The 23,612-nt window shown below is 56.4% G+C and overlaps 1 protein-coding gene and 1 long non-coding RNA gene across 2 annotated transcripts; both read right to left on the bottom strand.

Moving 5' to 3' along the window:
• Positions 1–1,600: 1,600 nt before the first annotated feature.
• Positions 1,601–7,501, bottom strand: LOC144374636 (uncharacterized). The gene is made up of 3 exons (XR_013433986.1): positions 5,003–7,501; positions 4,105–4,195; positions 1,601–1,729 (listed from the first exon to the last, which is right to left on the bottom strand). It is a non-coding gene; the product is annotated as an uncharacterized LOC144374636 (long non-coding RNA).
• A 4,842-nt stretch (positions 7,502–12,343) lies between these two features.
• On the bottom strand, positions 12,344–22,219 carry LOC144374637 (obscurin-like). The gene is given in 18 exon segments (XM_078037401.1): positions 12,344–12,787; positions 13,238–13,415; positions 13,603–13,761; positions 13,897–14,061; positions 14,152–14,268; positions 14,656–14,812; positions 15,670–15,739; positions 15,742–15,821; positions 16,208–16,287; positions 16,438–16,638; positions 17,493–17,615; positions 18,445–18,505; positions 19,344–19,434; positions 19,667–19,699; positions 20,326–20,523; positions 20,791–20,909; positions 21,159–21,237; positions 22,207–22,219. Coding segments are annotated over 18 exon segments (2,049 nt in total). The 3' UTR covers positions 12,344–12,662.
• Positions 22,220–23,612: the final 1,393 nt, after the last annotated feature.

Genomic DNA, 23,612 nt, shown 5'->3' on the forward strand with positions numbered 1-23,612 from the left:
TCTGGCTACTCACCCCTCAAAAAGACAGGCGAAAGGTGAGTAGCCAGAGAGCAGGAGATGGTGAGAGCGTGAAATTCTGTAGGCCCACACAGAGAAGAGTATGAAATAGGTCAGGATTTGTCTCAGAATAAAGGGATAGGTGAGGCCTAATGCCAGAGGACAGTTGAGGCAGAGGAAAGGTATAAAGATACAGAATGAGGCTTGGGTCATGTCAGGAAATATTTCTAAGAAATTTCAGAAGTTTGACCTTTCACATTCTAAAGAGATGCTTATGGTGACATTTGCATGGTAGCTAGTTCACTCCAAAGGGTGAAAATAGGGAGAATGTAATAGTATGATATGTAGGGGAAACAACTCAGAATTGAGGGGATATTCCCAGAAACAGAGGAGAGATCATTTTCTGTGACTACTGATAACATTGTGAGGAAAATCCTCCCACCTCTTTAGGAAATCCACCTTACATGTGAGAACAATGGTAGCATTTCAAGTGTTTTAACATTGTGTTCCCTGGTGTGTTGTAATGTAAAACTTACCCAATTTGACTGTCTTTTCTTTCACCTTGCCTAATCCTTTCCGTGGAAGCGCCTCTTTTATTGTGATGGGATCGGTGCGCTTAGAAAGAAGACAGTACATAAAGAGTGTATTTTTCATTGACTACAAAGTTAATAATTTAGAATAAATATTCCACTATGACTTTCTATCATGCTGTTTCTGTGATAGAGTCAGAAGCTTATGGGAACCTGTGAAGCCATGAGCCAAAAATTAATCTGCCCTCCTATAACTTGTTCCTGTCACATAAAATGGTCACAATGAAGAAGATCTGACCACCACAAATGGGACAGTTGCAGAGCACATTAGTGTTTCTTGTAGTTCTGCCCAGCATGAAATACTGAGGGGAGTCCTAAGACTTAAGAAGGGTAAGAGATGGGAACTTGAGAACCTGGGAAATTAATATCTCTGCTAAAGGTACTTACATAGCTGAACATAAATCCTAACAATGACATATCCTTGTATTTTAGTTTCTAACATATTATATTATAAATTAAAAACAGGAGAAAAAATTTCATAGTTTGAATCAATAATGGAAATGAACACAAAAATTCCAGTGTGCACATCATAATTGTGACAACAGCATCATAAACAATAAGGAAGAGATGAGGGTAGGAGGAGAAGGAACATGGTAATAGAACTCAGGCATATGTTGGTATTGATGTAAAACACATAGAAACCACTATAAAAATAAATTTCAAATATAGATAAAAGGATATAAAAGGTAACAAAAGTGGTATGATAGGGAATAAATAAACCAATCAAAATGGAAGCTGCTAGTGGAGCAGTGAGGAACCTAAAACAAAGAAAAAACACATGTAAAAAACAGCCCATTGGCAGAAGTCTTTCATTATCTGTGATGACATTAGATGGAACAGATGAGTCTTGGTTTCTAAATACCTAAGAAGCCTGCGTCCACACAAAGTTTCACACAATTTCTCTACAATATTGCATTAGGGAGATAAGCTTGGGTTTGATGGATTCTCTTCTAACAGAAACAATGCACCTGGTAACACAAACTTGACCTGCCATGATTTCCCATGCTCTGTCAATGCCATCAATCTGAGACACAGGACAGGACACCTTTTGGCATAACTGGCACAGAATGAGGCTGGACACCCTTGCAATAGGCTCTCCAGTGACAGAAGATTTGGGGTCCTCAGGAGGCGGGCTGTGAAACCTAAACAAGAAAGAAGCAGTGGAGGGGCATTCAGAGGAATCCAGGAGAGAAGCTGGGGTTGTACAGAGTTCAGGAGTGAGGCCAGTCCTGGGAGTGAACAGGAGGAATGGGCATCAGGAGAGTTTAAACTGTCTGAGGTTGCAGTAACCACATTCTGAGGGTCAGACAGTACATATAATAGTAACCCCATTACTATTAGCTATATATACATCCAAAGGAAATGAAATTAGCATATCAAAGAGATACCTACACTTTCATGTTTACTAAAACACTATTTACAATACTCAAATATGGAATCAACTGTGTCCATCAATGAATGAACTGATAAATAAAATGTCAAACACACAAATGAAATATTATTCAGCCATAAAAGAAAGGGATTATGTTATTTGTGGAAACACAAATATGTTGGACATCATGTTAAGTGAAATAAGCCATGCATAAAAAGACAAATATTGCATGATTTCACTCACTTGTGGAATCTTAAAAATGCTGAGCTTATAAAACTAGAGGGCAAAATACTGTTTATGAGAGGTTGGGAGACTAGGGGAGATGTTGAGGAGGAGATATTGGTTAATGTGTACAAAGTCACGGCCAAACAGGATAAATATAACTACATATTCTTAGTTATTCAATACACAATGTATCAATGTTCCAAACAACCATAAAGATGTACAATTATAATGTCAGTAAAAAGAGCATAAAGTAAAAATAAAACTACAACAAACCCGGTCTAAATATTCCTTAATATTTTTATGTAATATTTCTCTAACCCACAGAGCATTTTCTTCCTATTACTATTTTGATTTCTTTATCACAATTATGTACATCTTGTCTTCATCACTAGACTATCTCGTCTGAAGGGCGGGTATGTCTTTAATTCATTAGAGTACCCAACACGGTGCCTAGGACAAATAGGATTGGCACTGCGACTATTTTGAATCAATAAAATCCAAAGGAATATGAAAATGACCTACCATAGAATTTTAGGGTTGTACAATGTAATAGCCAACTCAGAGATGATGCAGTATCTGAAGGGAAGGGGGCTGTGGGGAGTCTAGTTAAGAAAATCATTTTATGGCAATTAACTGAAATCTTTTTTCATTTCTCCCTAAGAAAACAAAATACTCCTCACAAATTTTAGGACAAATAATTCTCTGAGCAGTCAGTATTTGAATAATTTTAAATACTGATGAATTTTTAGGCCATGAAAAGTTATGAGAAATTTATGATTTATAAATCTAAAAATAGGACTAATCTGATTATTATACATCCTATTCACGAAACACATAACACTAAAATTTTGGGTGAGTAATCAGTGTGGATACCATCATAGACCCATCAGAATAAGATTAACTTTTGTATCCAAGTGCACCCTGCTTGACTAGTACCCTCTGTGCCTTATTTTGAAACTTAAAAGATTTGTCATGTTACTATTTTTTCTCTCTGATGGATATAATTCCTCCTACATCCTGTGTCATGATCAGTGAAGCAGATTTCCTACTTCCCAAAACCTGCGTGCTCCCTAACAGAATGACTGAAATTTATCAGCCTTCATGGCTTGTTTTTCCTTCATTTACTCGCTGCACTCACTCTCTCTGCCTTTCCCAATGTGTATTCACCCTTATCCTCTCTACTTCACAATTTCCAACTCCCCTATGATCTATGCCTGTCTTGTATAGAAACTAAGAGGGATACTCCCACTATAACCTGCTGCTGGACTTTGGTCTTAAGAGAGACAACTCATTATCTTTCTCACTTTTTCATTATTACCTGTTTACTAGGTTCATTTTTCCAAGTATTAGAATAAATCAGCACTCATTGAGCATTAAAAAACGCAGGCATTCAAGTAGCTAATGAGGGTACATGGTACTACCTAGAGTGAGCAGTTTGATCGTGAAGACCTTGAATTATTAGAAAACTGTATAATTACTAAACTCAATTCCTTTTAGACTCTCCCGCCAGCACCACGCTGTCACTACTCATCAGAACAAGCCTTCCTGGCCAGAAGAGGTTGGCAGTGCTGTCCTAAGGATCAGCAGAGCAGCTTAGGTAAATTAGTGGTGTCGAGGGCCCCAAGGAACCCCCTGTCCTGGCCGCCCTGACCTGCCTCTTCCTACAGACCTGTGGTGCCCTTGAGGTTTCCCCACAGCAGCAGCCTGCTCTCAGCAGTGTTGCATGCAGGCCTGGCCACCAGCAAGGCAAGTGGGGCCAAGACTATGGGTCCAGCTGCTCCTGGATTGACCAGCTCCCCAGTAGGCTGAGGGAAGGTACATATACCCCCTTTGGCCTCACCCACCGTCCTTCCTGCCTGTGGGCTGCCAGGAGCAGGAGGGGAACGGTCACACAGCCCACCATTACGCCATCCTCCTTACCGGGGTAAGCGGAGCAACAGCCTCCCTGATCTCCGAGAGGATCACATGGCAATGGATGTTTCTGGGTGCACGCTGGTAGAGCATCTTCCACCTGAGGCCAGGGCAAACAGCAACAGATTAACCATTGCCCACCCTGCAAACTGCTAAGCCCTTCCTCCCTGGCAGGTCTCCATCTCCCAAGGATCTCCAGCTTCACCCCCAGACGGCCAGGCAGTCAGTCCATGGTGTGCTGAGTGAGTCTCTGAAGGACCCGAGTGTCACTACAGCTGCAGCATGGGGCCTGCCCCTGCTGGACAGGGTGGGGCAGAGAAGCTGCACAGGGAGCAGAACGTGCTCCTGCCCATTAAAACATCCCCTCTAGTGTGGAGAACAGATGAGTGTACAGTGAATATTGGCTGTGAGGGCCAGGGTTCCAGGGTCCCCACTCTCCCATCATTTCTTCAATTTTACTTAAACAGCAGAGGGCTTCCTCTGGGCAGTTAGGGGAGACTCCTGGCCAGCACAGACCACAGAGTCCTCACTGTACTACCCAGCCTGGCCACAGCAGTCCCAGACTACAATGCTAACAGGGCCAAAGGCCAGACCATGGGTGGAAGTGGGCCAGGGCTGCTGCTTGCTGCTATCTCTGCCAGCAGGTGTGAGCCTGGCACCTGCTATAGCAGATGTGAAAACCAGGCGCACAGCAGTAGGCAGGACAGAATATGGGCAGACTCATGCCACACCTTCAATCCCACCTGGACAGTGGTAGCAGCCTTGGGGTCTACATGCTCACCCACAGGAGAACAGGGCTATGCCAGCAGCAGTAGACATGAAACCACTCTGGCCCACAGCATCTAACATCAGAGGGTGCCCAGAGAGGGCAGGAGGGGCTGACCTGCACGAATACCCAGCATCTCACCTGTTCACACAAGCCTCCACAGTGGGGTCCCCAGCGTCCACTGCCTGAAGAACCTCGCGAACATTTTCCTCCAGCCAGCTCATGGTGGCAGGCTATTTCCAGAGGAAGTGCGACCTCCCGAGGTACAGACTCACCAGCTGGGTAGGGCAGGGGGGTGGCTGTGGGAGCAAGGCCTGGGTCAGGGATGGGGGGTTGGCTGTGGGAGCAAGGCCAGGGTCAGGGACGGGGGGCTGGGTGGAGCACGGCCAAGGTCAGGGATGGGGAGCTGGGTGTGGGAAAAAGGCCATGGTCAGGGCAGAGGACTGGCTGTGGGAGCAAGACTGGGACATGGATGGGAGCTGGGTGGAGCAAGGCCAAGGTCAGAGATGGGGAGCTGGGTGGAGGAAGGTCAAGGTCAGGGATGGGGAGCTAGGAGTGGGAACTAGGCCATGGTCAGGGCAGGGGACTGGCTGTGGGAGCAAGACCTGGGTGAGGGATGGGAGCTGGGTGGAGCAAGGCCAAGGTCAGGGATGGGGAGCTGGGTGTGGGAGCAAGGCCTGGGTCAGGGATGGGGAGCTGGGTGGAGCAAGGCCTGCATCAGGGATGGGAGACTGGTTGTAGAGCAAGGCCAGGGTCAGGGATGGAGAGTTGGGTGAAGCAAGGCCTGGGTCAGGGATGGGGGACTGGCTGTGGGAACAAGGCCTGGGTCAGGGATGGGGAGCTGGGTGGAGCAAGGCCAAGTTCAGGGATGGGGAGATGGCTGTGGGAATAAGGCGAGGGTCAGGGATGAGAAGCTGGCTGTGGGAGCAAGGCCAGGGTCAGGGATGGGGGACTGGCTGTGGGAGCAAGGCCAGGGTCAGGGATGAAGGACTGGCTGTGGGAACAAGGCCTGGGTCAGGGATCGGGGGCTGGGTGTGGAAATAAGGCCAGTGTCAGGGATGGGGAGCTGGGAGGAGAAAGGCCAAGGTCAGGGATGGGGAGCTGGGTGGAGCAAGGCTAGGGTCAGGGATGGGGAGCTGGCTGTGGAATAAGGCCAGGGTCAGGGCAGGGGCATGGCTGTGGGAGCAAGGCCAGGGTCAGAGATGGGTGGCTGGCTGAGGGAGCAAGGCCAGGATCAGGGATGGGAACCTGGGTAAAGCAAGGCCAAGGTCAGGGATGGGGAGCTGGCTGTGGGAGCAAAGCCAGGGTCAGGGATGGGGGGCTGGGTGGAGCAAGGCCAAAGTCAGGGATGGGGAGCTAGGAGTGGGAACTAGGCCATGGTCAGGGTAGAGGACTGGCTGGGGGAGCAAGACCAGGGTCAGGGATGGGAGTTGGGTGGAGCAAAGCGAAGGTCAGGGATGGGGAGGTGGGTGTGGGAGCAAGGCCTGGGTCAGGGATGGGGAGCTGGGTGGAGCAAGGCCTGCATCAGGGATGGGAGACTGGTTGTAGAGCAAGGCCAGGGTCAGGGATGGAGAGTTGGGTGGAGCAAGGCCTGGGTCAGGGATGGGGGACTGGCTGTGGGAACAAGGCCTTGGTCAGGGATGGGGAGCTGGATGGAGCAAGGCCAAGGTCAGGGATGGGGAGATGGCTGTGGGAATAAAGCCAGGGTCAGGGATGAGAAGCTGGCTGTGGGAGCAAGGCCAGGGTCAGGGATGGGGGACTGGCTGTGGGAGCAAGGCCAGGGTCAGGGATGAAGGACTGGCTGTGGGAACAAGGCCTGGGTCAGGGATAGGGAGCTGGGTGGAGCAAGGACAAGGTCAGGGATGGGGAGCTGGGAGGAGAAAGGCCAAGGTCAGGGATGGGGAGCTGGGTGGAGCAAGGCCAGGGTCAGGGATGGGGAGCTGGCTGTGGAATAAGGCCAGGGTCAGGGATGAAGGCCTGGCTGTGGGAGCAAGCCTGGGTCAGGGATGGGGAGCTGGGTAGAGCAAGGCCTGGGTCAGGGATGGGGGGCTGGCTGTGGAGCAAGGCCTGGGTCAGGGATGGAGGGCTGGCTGTGGGAGCAAGGCTTGGGTCAGGGATTGGGGGCTGGCTGTGGGATCAAGGCCTGGGTCAGGGATGGGGAGCTGGGTGAAGCAAGGCCAAGGTCAGAGATGGGGGGCTGACTTTGGGAGCAAGCCTTTGTCAGGGATGGGGGGCTGGCACTGGGAGCAAGACCTGGGTCAGGGATGGGGAGCTTGGTGGAGCAAGGCCAGCGTCAGGGATGGGGAGCTGGGTGGAACAAGGCCAGGGTCAGGGATGGGGGACTGGCTGTGGGAGCAAGACCAAGGTAAGGGATAAGGAGCTGGCTGTGGGAGCAAGGCCTGGGTCAGGGTTGGAGAACTGGGTGGAGCTAGTCCTGCTTCAGGGATGGGCGACAGGCTGTGGGAGCAAGGCCAGGCTCAGGGATGGAGAGCTGGGTGGAGAAAGGCCTGGATCAGGGATGGCTGTGGGATCAGGGCCTGGGTCAGGGATGGGGAGTTGGCTGAGCAAGGCCAAGGTCAGAGATGGGGGGCTGGCATTGGGAGCAAGCCTGTGTCAGGGATGGGGAGCTGGGTGGAGCAAGGCCTGTGTCAAGGATGGGGAGCTGGGTGGAGCAAGGCCAGGTCAGGTATGGGAGCTGCTTGGAGCAAAGCCTGGGTCAGGGATTGGGGACTGGCTGTGGGAACAAGGCCTGGGTCAGGAATGAGGAGCTGGGTGGAGCAAGGCCAAGGTCAGGGATGGGGAGCTGTGTGGATCAAGACCTGGGTCAGGGTTGGGAGCTGGGTGGAGCAAGGCCAGGGTCAGGGATTGAGTGTAGGCTGTGGGAGCAAGCCTGGGTCACATATGGGGAGCTGGGTGGAGCAACGCCTGGGTCAGGGATGAGGAGCTGGGTGAAGCAAGGCCTGGGTCAGGGATTGGGGACTGGCTGTGGGAACAAGGCCATTTTCAGGGATGTGGGACTGGCTTTGGGAGCAAGGCCTGGGTCAGGGATGGGGGACTGGCTGTGGGAACAAAGCCTGGGTCAGGGATGAGGAGCTGGGTGGAGCAAGGCCAGCGTCAGGGAAGGGGAGCTGTGTGGATCAAGACCTGGGTCAGGGTTGGGAGCTGCGTGGAGCACGGCCAGGGTCAGGGATTGCGGGCTGGGTAGAGGAAGGCCAAGGTCAGGGATGGGGAGCTGGGTGTGGGAACTAGGCCATGGTCAGGTCAGGGGACTGGCTGTGGGAGTAAGACCTGGGACAGGGATGGGAGTTCAGTGGAGCAAGGCCATGGTCAGGGATGGGGAGCTGGATGTGGGAGCAAGACCTGGGTCAGAAATGCCGAGCTGCATAGAGCAAAGCCTAGGTTAGGGGTAGGGTACTGGCTGTGGGAGCAAGGCAAGGGTCAGGGATGGAGAGCCGGGTAGAGCAAGGCTTGGGTCAGGGATGAGGAGCTGGGTGGATCAAGACCTGGGTGAGGGATGAGGAGCTGGGTGGAGCAATGCCATGGTCAGGGATGGGGAGCTGGCTGTGGGAACAAGCCTGGGTCATGGATGGGGAGCAGGGTGGAGCACTGCTTGGGTCAGGGATTGGGGGCTGCCTGTGGGATCAAGGCCTGGGTCAGGGATGGAGAGCTGGGTGGAGCAAGGCCAAGTTTAGAGATGGGTGGCTGGCTTTGGGACCAATCCTGTGTCAGATATGGGGAGCTGGATGGAGCAAGGCCTGGGTAAGGGATGGGGGGCTTGCTCTGGGAGCAAGACCTGGGTCACGGATCGGGAGCTGGGTGGAGCAAGGCCAGGGTCAGGGTTGGGGAGCTGGGTGGAACAAGGCCAGGGTCAGGGATGGGGTATTGGCTGTGGGAGCAAGGCCAGGTTCAGGGATGGGGGACTGGCTTTGGGAGCAAGGCCAGGGTCTGGGTTGGGGAGCTGGGTGGAGCAAGGCCAAGGTCAGGGATGGGGAGCTGGCTGTGAAAGCAAGGCCTGGGTCACGGTTGGGGCACTGGGTGGAGGCAGGCCTGCCTCAGGGATGGGGGACTGGCTGTGGTAGCAAGGCCAGGGTCAGGGATGGAGAGCTGGGTGGAGAAAGGCCTGGGTCAGAGATGGGGGGCTGGCTGTGGGATCAAGGCCTGGGTCAGGGATGGGGGACTGGCTGTGGGAATAAGGCCTGGGTCAGGGATGGGGAGCTGGGTGGAGCAAGGCATGGGTCAGGGATGGGGGACTGGCTGTGGGATCAAGGCCTGGGTCAAGGATCGGGTGCTGGATGGAGCAAGGCTAGGGTCAGGGATGGAAGCTGGGTGGAGCAAAGCCTGGGTCAGTGATTGGGGACTGGCTGTGGGAAGAAGGCCTGGGTCAGGGATGAGGAGCTGGGTGGAGCAAGGCCAAGGTCAGGGATGGGGAGCTGTGTGGATCAAGACCTGGATCAGGGTTGGGAGCTGGGTGGAGCAAGGCCAGGGTCAGGGATTTAGAGCTGGCTGTGGGAGCAAGCCTGGGTCAGAGATGCGGAGCTGGGTGGAGCAAGGCCTGGGTCAGGATTGGGTAGCTGGTTGTGGAGCAAGGCCAGGGTCAGGAATGGGGGGCTGGGTGGAGTAAGGCCAAGGTCAGGGATGGGGAGCTGGGTGTGGGAACTAGGCCATGGTCAGGTCAGGGGACTGGCTGTGGGAGTAAGACCTGGGACAGGGATGGGAGTTCAGTGGAGCAAGGCCATGGTCAGGGATGGGGAGCTGGATGTGGGAGCAAGACCTGGGTCAGAAATGCCGAGCTGCATAGAGCAAAGCCTAGGTTAGGGGTAGGGTACTGGCTGTGGGAGCAAGGCAAGGGTCAGGGATGGAGAGCCGGGTAGAGCAAGGCTTGGGTCAGGGATGAGGAGCTGGGTGGATCAAGACCTGGGTGAGGGATGAGGAGCTGGGTGGAGCAATGCCATGGTCAGGGATGGGGAGCTGGCTGTGGGAACAAGCCTGGGTCATGGATGGGGAGCAGGGTGGAGCACTGCTTGGGTCAGGGATTGGGGGCTGCCTGTGGGATCAAGGCCTGGGTCAGGGATGGAGAGCTGGGTGGAGCAAGGCCAAGTTTAGAGATGGGTGGCTGGCTTTGGGACCAATCCTGTGTCAGATATGGGGAGCTGGATGGAGCAAGGCCTGGGTAAGGGATGGGGGGCTTGCTCTGGGAGCAAGACCTGGGTCACGGATCGGGAGCTGGGTGGAGCAAGGCCAGGGTCAGGGTTGGGGAGCTGGGTGGAACAAGGCCAGGGTCAGGGATGGGGTATTGGCTGTGGGAGCAAGGCCAGGTTCAGGGATGGGGGACTGGCTTTGGGAGCAAGGCCAGGGTCTGGGTTGGGGAGCTGGGTGGAGCAAGGCCAAGGTCAGGGATGGGGAGCTGGCTGTGAAAGCAAGGCCTGGGTCACGGTTGGGGCACTGGGTGGAGGCAGGCCTGCCTCAGGGATGGGGGACTGACTGTGGTAGCAAGGCCAGGGTCAGGGATGGAGAGCTGGGTGGAGAAAGGCCTGGGTCAGAGATGGGGGGCTGGCTGTGGGATCAAGGCCTGGGTCAGGGATGGGGGACTGGCTGTGGGAATAAGGCCTGGGACAGGGATGGGAGTTGGGTGGAGCAAGGCCAAGGTCAGTGATGGGGAGCTGGATATGGGAGCAAGACCTGAGTCAGGGATGGGGAGCTGGGTAGAGCAAAGGCTGGGTCAGGGTTAGGGGACTGGCTATGGGAGCAAGGCTAGTGTCATGGATGGGGAGCCGGGTGGAGCAAGGCCTGGATCAGGGATGGGGGACTGGCTGTGGTAACATGGCCTGGGTCAGGGTTGAGAAGATAGGAGGAGCAAGGCCAAGGTCAGGGATGGGGAGGTGGGTGAATCAAGACCTGGGTCAGGGATGAGGAGCTAGGTAGAGCAAGGCCAGGGTCAGGGTGGGGAGCTGGCTGTGGGAGCAAGCCTGGGTCAGAGATGGGGAGCTGGGTGGAGCAAGGCCTGGGTCAGGGAATAGGTGCTGGCTGTGGAGCAAGGTGTGGATCAGGGATGGGGGGCTGGCTGTGGAGCAAGGCCTGGGTCAGGGATGGGGTCTGGCTGTGGGAGCAAGGCTTGGGTCAGGGATTGGAGGCTGGTTGTAGGATCAAGGCCTGGGTCAGGGATGAGGAGCTGGGTGGAGCAAAGCCAAGGTCAGAGATGTGGGCCTGGCTTTGGGAGCAATCCTGTGTCAGGGATGGGGAGCTGGGTGCAGCAAGGCCTGGGTAAGGGTTGGGGGGCTGGCTGTGGGAGCAAAACCTGGGTAAGGGATGGTGAGCTGGGTGGAGCAAGTTCAAGGTCAGGGATGTGGAGGTTGCTGTGGGAGCAAGGCCTAGGTCAGGGATCGGGGGCTGGGTGTGGAAATAAGGCCAGTGTCAGGGATGGGGAGCTGGGTGGATCAAGGCCTGGGTCAGAGATGGGGAGCTGGGTGGAGCAAGGCCAGGGTCAGGGATCGGGAGCTGGCTGTGGAGCAAGGCCTTGGTTAGGTATGGGCGACTGGCTGTGGTGCAAGGACTGGGTCTGGGATGGGCGGCTGCCTGTGGGAGCAAGCCTGGGTCAGGGATGGGGAGCTGGGTAGAGCAAGGCCTGGGTCAGAGATGGGGGGCTGGCTATGAGAGCAAGACCTGGGTCAGGAATGGGGAGCTGGGTGGAACAAGGCCTGGGTCAGCCTACTGCTCAACAGGAGATGACCAGCTGTTCTGTGGCTCGTTCCTTCCTTGCGCTCTCCAACCTGACCTCATCCTCTGGATCTGGCCTAACAACTACTTCTCTGAGGGATGCCAGGCCAGGTAATGGTGGGGGGTGTTCTTGGACCCATGCTGTCTTCTATGCTAACGTGAGATTCATAGTGGACTTCAGGCCATTAATCTTGACTTCAGGAGGACTAGAGCCTGAGGTCAGCCACATGAGTGGTCAGCCATGCAGGTCTGACAGAGTTCCAGTGACAAATGCTGACGTCAAGTCTCATTAAGCCTCCTGGTTGGCATAGGTCTGTTTGTGTTCTCAGGTGTCACTGGGAGGAGAAGGTGCTCTTCCTCACTGCACTGGGAGCGGGAGGCTGGGAGCTCATAAGTGGTGACACTGGACCCTCCCGAAGTGCTCTTCTTTTTTCTCAGGGGCTGCAGTCTTGTCTTTATGCTGAAGTAAACCCTAACCCTGAGCATAATAGCTCTGAACTCCAAGACCTTCTGGTGAATCACTGAACCTGAAGGCAACCTTGGGGACCAGTGAACTGGACGTCAGAAGTGAGAGTGGTCTCGGGACCCCAAGCCTATGGAGGTGCAGAAAGTGAGGATGGTCTCGGGACCCCAAGCCTGTGGCAGTGTCAAGTGAGACGGGCCTGGGAGACACCTGACCTCCCTTGACCTTGGCAGCTCCCATCTGTGAGCCACGTAAGGCCTGTGCTCTGTGACCCTGAAGGCGCAGTGTGATCAGCACCCTTCCTGGCCCATTAAGTTTACAGGCCTCTCCTGCACCCAGGTGCCTGCCTGTGCCCCCCTCTGTGGTCCTGGTGCTCTCTCGGCTGCCCTCAGGCATGTCTGTCTCGGCCCTGTGCTGACTCCTCACCCTGCTCATTCCCTAGGGTGGCCATGGCACCACCTGACTTACCTGTTCACTGTCCATCCCCAGGATGTTTGCCCTTGAACAGGCCTGGACTGTCTCTTGTTCCCCATGCCCAGCCCACTGACCAGACCCCATGCTGTCCTCAGCCCCCGTGCAGCCCACCCCTGGTAGGGGTTCCTGTGAAGGGTCAGTCTGTAGGCCCTAGCAGGTACCCTTGTACCAGCTGACAGTAGGCTTGGGTGTGCCGGTCACGCGGCAAGCCAGCTTTACAGTTTCCCCCAGCTCAGCCGTGCAGTCAGCCAGTTCCTCTTCAAATTCCAGAGGACCTGAGGACACATGTGGGGGTCTGAGGACTTTGAGGGTGGGATGTCAGGCCTATGTCCCCTGGGTGCACCCTGGCAAATTGCCCCCAACAACAGCAGTGGCCTCACATCCAAGGGCCTGGTTACTGACTAAGCTGGGTGTGGCTGCACGAGGCAGGGACAGACCAGGGTACAAGACCATCACACCCAAACATGACCTGGTCAGATACTCCAAGTCTGGAGCTATGCCATGTCCCCACTACATCCCTTTTGTCCCAGGGTCAGCTCAACACCTGCTATGGGGCTCCCTGGGAGGCCAAAGCCATTGGTCCCTCAGCTAGATCTGACCAAGGGGAGAACCAAGCCACCAGTGCAGAAAGCAACCCATGCCCACGTGCCCGGCCTGGGTGCAGCCCGCTGGGCATCTAAGTGATGTTCAGGTCCCCACACCAGCACAGCACCAGGGACACTCACGCCACACAGGCAGGGCCAGGCGCTGCTGGATGCTGCTGATCTCCTTCACCCAGGAGTGCTTGATGATGACTGTGCACGCCTGCAGCAGGTACTTGCGCACAGAGTACTCCCGCTCATGCCACACCTCGAAGGCAAGGTCGTCCCCTTCCACCTGGTCGTTCAGGTCGATGCTGCTTAGCTGTTGAGGGGTGCAACATTAGTGGGAGGACAGAGCTAAGCATCCCTAGACAGACAGGGTCCAGTAGGGCTATGCCCAGGTCATCCCAGAACAATGGCAAGTTCTGCTCCAGTGGCCACCCTGGAGCCCAGGAACAGGGAAACCTCCACTGGCCTGCATGACACCCCCAGCCCCTGGCACCACAGACCTTCATCATATTCCAGAACACATAGCTGAAGGTGTCGGTGCGCCAGTTTCGTCGGGGCTTGCAGATCATCAGGTGGTTCCGAAACAGGAAGACATGGCGATTGTGGCCCTTCCAAGGCATTCGGGCTCCTGGTGCTCCCTCCCACACAATGAAGTGGCCCTGGGGTGTGAGTAGATGTGGTTGGACTGTGGTTGCCTGGCTCCATCCCTGGGCGCAGACCCCAGGGTCATCTATGAGCCCAGCACCCACAAAAGCCACACCCCACCACATGGCAGCAGACGCAAGTCCCCCCACCTGGCGGATGGGCTCCCCCAGGGCCTCCAGGGTGCCAGGGTAGTTCTCCATGAGGGACACGTGCAGCTTGTTCTCAGCACGCTGGGGCAGCGCTGACACGACTGCGTAGGCCTGCTCCAGAAGGGCGCAGTTCTGCTGGTTCCGCGCCTTGTTGTGGATCAGCTCCTGAGGCAGACCAAGGGTCAGGACCCAGACCGCTTCAGCCCCAAGGCCTGGCCTGGACATTCAGGGCTGGGGCAGGACAGGGCTTCCCACCTTGAGCAGAGCCTGGTACTTCTGCACCCGCTCCACCGGCTGCTCCAGGTAGTGCTGCAGTGGGGGTGGCAGTGGCTGCGAGGGGTCCCCAGCAGACAGCATCTCCTCAGTGCATTTCTGTAGGCACCACAGGGCGGGTTTCAGGCAAGAAAGCACAGCTCCAGTTAGGGCATCCTGACAGTAGAGGACATCCCAGGGGCACTCTCACACCTGGCCCTGAACCTGGACAATGGCTGTGTTACCATCTAGCCGGACGCATGCACAGAACTTGGGCAGTGAAGTGGCCAGCCCAGGAGCACAAAGCTACAGGGCTCAAGGGTCCCTGGGGACTGTGGGGAAAGAGATCAGGGAATATGAACTAAGGCCATGAGCACAGGACAAGGGCTAAGCCTCAGGGGACTTTCAGGTCAGTGAGTTTTCTGGTGGGAGTCAAGGCCAGCACTAGGCCTGGGAGTAGCCAGGGAGGGGTACCGTGGCCAACGCCATGGAGCCAGGCATGAGCACCTTGTAGAACTCCTGGACGGGCGTGCTGACAACCACGGACTCTGCCTGCACACGGCCCACCAGGAACTCCAGGTACTTCTCAAAGGCTTCCTGGTTCTTGATGAAGCACATGGCCACATCATCATCTGTGTCACAGCGATGCAGGTCCTGCAAGAAGCTGCCACAGAGAGGGACAGGGTCAGGGACAGGGTCAGGCACAGCTCACAGCCCAGTCCTGGGCCCTGTCCTTGAGAGGCTATGGTTCTTGCCCAGGAGTGGGTTCTGGGTCTGTGAGACTGAGTATACTAAGCTGGGTGTGCAGACATGTGGGCACGTACAGAAGTGCATGGGTATGTACACTTGCCCACGAGTGTGCAGATGTGTAGTACGTGAGCATGTATATGTGGGTACATGCATGTACATGTGCACGTGTGTGGGTGCATGTGTGTATGCATGTGGCTGTGCATGTATACACAAGTGTGCAGATATGACCATGCATGTGTGGCATGTGTGTATAATATGTGTGCATGTGTTTGCCTGAATGTGTCTGTGGATGTGCGCATGGCACACACATGCACTCAAATGCTTGTGTGAGTGTGCAAGAGTACATGTGCATGGAGATGAGCATGCATGTGAGTGCACATATCTATGTGTATCCAGCATGTATGTACATTTTTGTACAGGAATCACATATGTATGTGTGCACACATGTACACTATGTGCACACACATATCAAGTACATGTCCATGCACATTTGAGGCTGGGTGCGTGAGCATATGTGGTGTGCACATGGGACTTCCCGTGTGCCCGTGTACATTCATGTGCATGCACATGGGCCTGTGTGAGTGCTCATGGGTAGCAGGTATTCTTCAGCCTTCAACCCATATGGCGAGCGTCTGTCACTGGGGCATCACACAAGTGGGATGTGCCCATGGGTAAATCGAGTTCCTACCCCAGCTGCTGAGTGTCACCCTCCACGAGGCCTGACCCACAACTGTGCGTGCACCTCACATGTATGTGTGTGGCCTTGCCTACCTGCTGTGGAAGCAACTGATGTCCTGTACATTGCGAAAAATGACTGCCTTCTGGCTGGCCACGGCTGCTGGTGCTGTTTGTAGTGGCTTTGGAGGAACTGAAGCTCACCCACGAAGGTCTGCTCTGAGCTCAGCAGTTCCTGGATGACAGAACTGGTGGAAGAGTGGCATCAGGGAGTGCCCAGCAGCTGCCCTGCTCCCACTGTCCCTAGTCTCCACATGGGGACTAGGGATACATGGAGAGCTTGCTCCCTTGCACTGCAGTTAAATGGGGTTCCTGTGATCAGGAGCCTGTCACCCAGTTTCAGAAAGTGGGTAGGTGGTGGAGCAAGGGCACCACCTCTTCCCCAGGAAGCCCTCCCGAATGAGGCTCTGGGAGGGCACAGCTGCAGAAACCAGGGGCAGGACCGTGACCTAAGGAGGCTCACACAGCTTCAGCAAGCACAGGTCCCCCATGAAGAAGCACGGCAGAACGCCAGCTGGCCCTTGAGGCCCAGCAGCCAGCTGTGGCTCCACTCTCAACCCTCCCCAACACATACCTCAGCCTGGTCTTGTACTCATCCTCGGACACGGCCTCGGGGAATTCGGGGGCCTCACTGGGCCCCCACTCAGGAGACAGCTATTGAGAAACAGGAGTTTGTTCCAGGGCACCAGTTTGTTCCACCTCCTCTGTGGCCACCGGGCTCCTGTCCCTTACTTCCAGGTTTCTCTGGCGAAGGGCCAGGATCCCAGGGCCTTGGCACCCTCCCCCAGCTCCGGACTACCATACCTTGAGCCTCTTGTCCAGGTAGGCTGGTGACACACAGCCTTGCCTGGAGGGGCTGGACTTGGTGGGCTTGGTGCGCACAAGCCAGTGCAGTGGGTGGGCTGAGTCCAAGACCTCCACATACTGGCCTTCCCGCAGTGTGATGGCATCCTGCTCGGCCCCCAGGGGTAGGTAGTTGGCCATGGCCACATAGATATCAAAGATCTGATAAAGAGAAATGGGCCTAAGTCTTGGGGCCAGAGGGGTGAGGCCTGCCAAGGCCCCCCATTGCCCCCCACCTCTGAGGAGGGATAGGTTCTCCCAACCCCCTAAAACCCCCAAGAGCACAGAGGGGAGGGTGCTGAGTCCAGGGGTTGAAGAGGTACCCAGTCCAGGGCCACAGGGCAGGAGCCCCCAGGGTCACTCTGCACAGATGGCAGTGAGAGGGCTGGCTCCTGCCAACGTGGATGGGCGCCTAGACTGTGGTTGCTCACAGCGCCTTGCTGCCCACTGCCCCCTGCAACCCAAGAGGTGGTGGGCTCTGGAGGCAAAGGTGCGCTCTTCACAGATGGCAGTGAGAGTGACATCAGAGGTAGTGCTCTGCAGGAACCCACGTGCAGAGACCCTGCCCTCTGCTCTAACCTCTGGTGTCCCTTGGTGTCTCTGGGGGTGATGTCCCTTCCTTGGTAGCACCAGGCCCTTGCAGCCCCCCATTGTCTCTTCAGCAAGTCAGGCCCCAAGCCCTGTTCCTAAGGGTCCTAGCCCACCCACCTCTCCTTGGGAGTCCCCATCCTCTGACTCTGAGGATGACTCCTGGACGCTGGAGGAGGGCCGCGACCGGCCATGCCGGGGGGAGGTGGACAGAGTCTTGGACTCCTCATCACTGTCACCTCCAGGCACCTGCAGTTTGGCTGGGCGAACACAAGAGTTGTGATGTCCCTGGAAGGCTGTCCCCCTACTGCCTACCACCCAGCCAGTCTCCAGGGCTCCCAGGCACAGAGTCCTAGCTAGGCCCCATGTGAGGACACAGGGTCCCAGCCTCCCCTTTGGTTGGGGGGGTCCCATCCTGGCCCGCTCACCCTGTGTGATCTTGGCCGACACCATCTCAGTGATCTGGGAGGTGAGTTTCTGTAGGAATTCCTCTGTAGCCACCTCAGTGAGGGACAGGTGGCTATGGGCCTCCTCAGCCACCAGGGCCTCCCCTGGGGGAACAAACACAACACTGTGGGGTCATGCTTCCCCCAAAAGTTCACTGCAATTCTCCTAGGGGCTGATGGTGAGCAGGAGACCAGGCCCTGGCAGGGAGACCATGAGGTGGTGCCAGCAGGAAGAGACCAGTGAGGTCAGCAGGATGCAGAGCCTGTGACCAGGGATGAGAATGAAGGGAGCGGGTCTGGACAGAAGAGGCAGCAAGTGGCCAGAGAATGGCAAGCACAGCTAAGGGGCAGCAGGTGGCAGGCAGGGCTGCAGGCAGATGGTGAGGGAGCTGAGGACAGGGCTGGGCAGGGTCCAGCCTGGCATCAGGCTTGAGGCAGGGTTGGGGCTGTGGGGGCCGAGGTGACTTTGTGGCTCTTCTTAACATAGCCCACTGGGCATGGGCCCCCTGACCACAGAGGTCAGAAATAGCTCTGACTCCAACCAGAGCTGGGAGCTGGCCATGAGAGGACAGGAACCTAGAGCCCAGGCTGCTCAGGTCCAAAGGGCGGCCTCCCCTGCACCCAACCCGGGCATACCTTTCCTCTGCCCAGCAAGGCCGGTGAGACCAGCAGACTCTGACATCTGTGCTGAGATGGCTTGGGTGGTCCTGAGGGGAGGAGGGGTGTCCTGCCAGCCCAGCTTGGACCCCACCACTCTGCTCCCCATAGAGGGGGGCCTAGGGGCCAGGACACCACAATCAGTGGCTCCACACCAGAAGGGGCCCATAAAAACTTCATTTGATAGTGTGGAGAAGCTGCACAGGGAAGGGGGTGGCCACCCACAGGGCTACACCACCCTAGCCCACTGGGTAAGTCAGTCAGGGCACCCACTCACCCCTGTAGGAAGGTAGAAATGAGAGCCTCCTTCATCTTCTCCTGCTCCTCCTCCTTGGGCACTGTCCAGAGATCCAGGGGAGCTGTCAGGACCAGTCCTGTACTCCGATACCTTGAGTCCTGGGCTGGGACCCCTACCCAGGACATCTAGACCACCCTGGGGGCCCTGCCTGCACTGTCCCTAAGAAGCCCTGGCAAGGGTCTGTGCCTAAGCGCCCACCTCCCTGTCCACTCTCAGCACTTGGTCACCCATGGGGTTGGGGGACAGGCCTGCCCTCCAAGCACCATCGCTCAGAGGGGCTGAACAGAGGGCTCTGGGCAGGGCCTGCAGGCCATCTGTGCACCATGCAGGCAGGGCTGAGGTTCCAGGCCAAACTGGCCTGCACCACTGGGCCCAGACTGCTCTTGGGCTCTGCAGGCGAAGGATCAGAGGTGGGTGAAGGCCATACATCCCAAGCTGGTCCCTCACCACACCCAGGCTCCCTACTCACTGCCTGAGACATGCAGGCTGGCAGAACAGAGGGCCTGGCCAGCGGCCTTGGTGGCAATGCACGTGTAGGTGCCCTGGTGTTGCCGGCCCACATCTAGCAGGACCAGGCTGTGCTGCTGAGCAGAGCTGGCCATAGTGTAGCCTGGGGTGTTTGGGCCAATCCACAGCACGCCTCTCTCGGCCTCCTCCTTGAGCCAGTGTATGGTGGGGGCCTGGCATCCTGTGGGCAGGAGAGGGCTCAGTGGGTACACAGCCCCACTGGCTATGGGCCTCCAGAAGAGGGTGCTTGGCAAGAGTGATATGAGGGGTGGAGCAGGAGGCCATGCAGGGTGGCATGGGTGGACTGTGGGAGGGTGGCATGGGGACTCTGGGGGGGGGGTGATCTTTCTCCGGGGAGTGAGGATGCCCACCTTCCACCTTCACCGAGAATGTGATGCTGGAGCCCCTCTTCACTTTCTTGGGGGTGAACCTCTCCAGGATGCGGGGTGGCACCAATTGCTCACACACATCTGGGAGAGCAAGGACAGCCATGGAGACACCCGGCACCCCTCCTTCAGCTCCCACGTCCTGATGTCCTTGTTCTGGGAACCCCAGGTAGTTCTCTGCGACCTGTGCCTGTGGCCCCAGAGAGCCCTCTTCCTGCACCTCCACCGCTACCAGGCCCAGGGCTGGTCCACTCTGGCCTCACACCCACAATCCACCCAGCCTCTGTCTGCCCACAGGGCCATCTCACCTGATGCTGACTTCTCTTCTGGTTCATCAGGACCTGAAAAGTGCAGAGGGAGTCAGATGTGCAGCATGCACAGATTCCCTTGCTTCCCTACATGTGGGAAGGTCCTGTCCTACTGCCCAGTGGGGGGACCTGGGCATGGCCCCACCCATGGTCAAAGGTCCATTACCCTGCCTGAAACTTTGGCCGGGAGGCCAAAGAACTCACACTCCAGTGTACATCCGTGTGACATCCCCACCCTCCCTGTGCCCACTGGGAATCTGGGGCCCCGCCTAGAACCACATGGGCACTGGGAGATGGCAGCTGGGGCTGCACCCTGAGAGGCAGGAGGAGGACCCAGCAACAGTCTCTCCGCAGGACCAGTATGGGTCAAACTAGGAGTCAGCTCTCAGTGCTCAGAACGTTTGGGAAAATAAAGACACAGGAGTTTTCTTGTCAGAGCTGCCACTGGGGCTTTGTGCAGGTCTGCTGGGCCCAGTGTTCGTCCGCTTCCCCCAAGAGCCTGCTCATCACTCAGGGCGTCCAAGCCCCACTGGGCACCCGCTCCTGTGGGGCAATTCTGCCATCTGTGCCACTGTGCATAGGGCAATGGGCTGGGCCCCGGCCTGATGGGGCCTGGCATGCAGTACATGTGGCACTGCTCACTCCTTCAGGGCACACACCTCGGACCAGCAGATGGGCAGATGAGTAGGCAGCACCAACAGCATTGCTGATATAGGCTGCATACTGGCCCACGTCCTCCCGGGTGACAGAGACGATCTCCAGGGTGTGCAGTGTCTTCTTGTCAGCCATGCGAATGTGGGCAGATGTAGACAGGGGCTGGCCATCTTTGAACCAGTACAATCTGGGGACTGGGTAGCCTACCCCATGGAGGAGAGTGGTCAGCACATGACCATTCTCAATGGGCACTATACTCTTTCGATGGGAGACAGACAAAGGCCCAGAAAAGAGGTTGCTCAGAGGCCAGCGAGCCTCTGGTGTGGGGGTGGGGTGGCAGCCTCTTGTTGCCCAGCAGCAGGCACACATGACCTCCTGACCTCCACTGGTCAGGCCCTTCCCATGTGTAACCAATGGGAGACAGCTCCTGGCCTCCCTCCAGCTATGGTGCCCACTCCCCAGCACCTCACCTTTCACTTTGAGCTGAAATTTGGCCAGGCGTGTACCAGGGGCCACCTGGAGGTCCCTCAGCTCCTCCACCACCTGGGGCAGCTGCCTCTCATCTGATTCGGTTCCCTCTTGCTCCCGGCTGGCAAAAAAGACAAATAAGGGAGTAGCCATAAAGTGGAGCAGGCTGAGGGTCCAGGCAGGAGGGCCCACGGGGTGAAGGTCAGAGGCGGATAGGTTTGAGGTTCCCTGTATGCTGAGTGGAGGAGCAGAGGGACAGAAACGGCCAGGGTCTGACTGAAAGCTGCAGGCTTGGGAAAGTCGATCTAAGCCACCCAGCCCAGATCACCACTTCCCGGGAGGCCCTGGGCCGCTGTCTGTGTGGCCCCACCTAGACAGGTATCCCTGGGCACTGAAGTAGGATGAGGTCTCCATGGCGTCTGCGGCAGTGTCGTAGTCTGTGCTGGTCACTGGGGAGGAAAAGTGAGTGGAGGAGGCTCAGGACTTTGGGATTTCAGGGGGACGCGCCCTCCTGGGCCTGCCCACCCCTGCTGTTCCCAGCCTCGTTCTTCCACACCAATAACTAACTGCAAGCCTCTTAGGCCCAGCACAAAATGTCATATGACCTGAGTCTCCAGAAACAGCAGACAGGGACAGTGGCAGAACCTTCTGGTTCCATCCCACCAGGGCATGAGAGGTTGGAGACACAAGCCTCAAAACCAAGAGAAAGAGACTTGAATTTCTGGCCAAGAAGGGGCAACAAGCTGGACTTCCACCACTGTGGGCCAAGCGAGAGTCCCCAGAGTGCCCATGCTGAGACGCTACCCCAGCAGGATGGTTGGGAGGTGGGGCTCTGGGCCTGGGGCCAGTGGGAGCTGAATGGCAGCTGCACCTTAGCCAAGGACCCGAGACCCCTGGCCCTTCTTGCCATGTTCTCAGTGACATTCAGGTAAAATTGGGGGACTTTACAAGATTTCTTAGACAATAAAATGGAAGAAAATAGTCTTTTACAAATGGTGTTAAGAAAGAGTGAACTTGGAGCCTTACCTCAAACTCACAAATTCCCTCCAAGGGAACCAAAGACCTCAACTTCAGAGCTACCACCAAGTTTCCAGAAGAAAACACACATGTGGGTCTTTATGACTCACATCAGGCAGCACTTGCATACGTGTGGCAAAGCCCAAGCAGGCAAGAAAGAGCAGAGACCCTAGCCTTCATCAGGCCAGACACAGTGCCCCCAAAACATGGCCAAGAAAGGGAAAGACCGAGGTCATGCCTCTGATGCAGCCCGGAATCAGAAACACGTGAAGAGCTCTTTCAGCTCTGGAAGGAGACCAGCCATCAGTGCCCACCATGCCACAGCTCCAAGCATGCCTGTATGCAGGGGAGCCTCCACCACGACCCCACACACACCAGCAGCAGTTCTGTGGCCAGGGCACCTGCCAGCTGCATGTCCTCTAGCCCAGCTCAGCTCTGACCCTGTTTGCCTGGGGACAGGCAAGACAACCTGCTTCAGAGGCTAGTCAGAAGCCCAGGCTCCTCGCTGGGGTGGACCCAGTGGATATAAATCAGGACCCATGGTCTCCCTGGGGCAGGATTAACCTGCCAGGGCAGCTCACAGAAGCCAACCAAGGGTCCTGTTGCCTAGGCTGAAGGTGTTTTAAGGACACCTCAGGAGCAGCCAGATGTGAGATCATGTCGGGCAAGCTTTGGTGGGCACAGCCCCTGCCAGCACCTCTGTTTCCATCAGGCCGAAGTTCCCTGAGGCCCACAGCCTGGGCACCCTACTCCAGCTGTGTCACACGCCATCCCCAGTGGATGGGATGGGGCCCTTTCCAGGCTTCCTGTCAAAGCTTGGTCTTCCTGGCCAGCCTGCCCACCAAGGCTACAGGGACCCTGTAATTAATTGGTGTCTATTTGCTAATTAATTAGACACCAGTGCTACAAGTTCAAGTATGGGGGTCAGGGGTCAGGGTGTGCTGTGAGGGTGGCTCTGCAGTGCCAGGGCTGGGGGCAGTTGCTTGGAGGGTAGAGGGGCCCACTAGATCCCTGCCTGCTTCAGCCCAGGTTCCCCACCCCTTCTCTTGTGCCACAATGGGGTGGGGGCTGGAGCTCTCCTCCAGGAGAGGCAGGCACTACAGATCCGGTGTCTGCTGGACCCAGTCCTGGAGAGAGCCATCACCCCCTAGCATGTTTTGCCTGCCTTGGCTTGACTGTTCTCGTGACTGCTGGGCCAGCTGAGGGCAAAGCAGGGAGACAGTGGTTGGATGGAAGGAAGAACTTCCCAGTTACCAGGGGGCCCTGTTGCCTGTTGCCCTGGAGTGTACTCAGAGCCTCACTGACCACATGTATGGGCTGTGCAGCCTGGGAATCCCTCCTCATGTCCCCCTTTCTACCTCTTCCCAGGGCCCCCAACCATGCAGGTGACCATTGAGGATGTGCAGGTCCAGGCGAGTGGTACGGCACAGTTTGAGGCTGTCATTGAGGGGCACCCACAGCCCACTGTGACATGGTACAAGGTAAGAGCTGGCCCAAGGAGGCAGGGTGGGACCCTCAGAGGCCGGAGGCACCTGTGTGTGCATGTGTGTACGAAAACCGCACCACACAATCCTAGCTGTGTGGCCCCTCGTGCAATCCCCAAGCCCATCATGGCTGGGCATGGGGCTGGACCTGGGGCCGACACACAGCAGGTACCAGGGAAGGGCAGGTGGGCCTGATGCTAGGATGGGCTGATGGCGTCCTGGCCTGCTGGTGTTTCAGGATGGTGTCCAAATGGAGGACAGTGCCCGGCTGAGCCAGCAGAAGGATGGCACCACTCACTGCCTGCTACTGAAGGATGTGGCCC

The sequence above is a fragment of the Ictidomys tridecemlineatus genome, unplaced genomic scaffold, assembly GCF_052094955.1.
Source record: "Ictidomys tridecemlineatus isolate mIctTri1 unplaced genomic scaffold, mIctTri1.hap1 Scaffold_789, whole genome shotgun sequence".
Lineage (NCBI taxonomy): Eukaryota > Metazoa > Chordata > Mammalia > Rodentia > Sciuridae > Ictidomys > Ictidomys tridecemlineatus.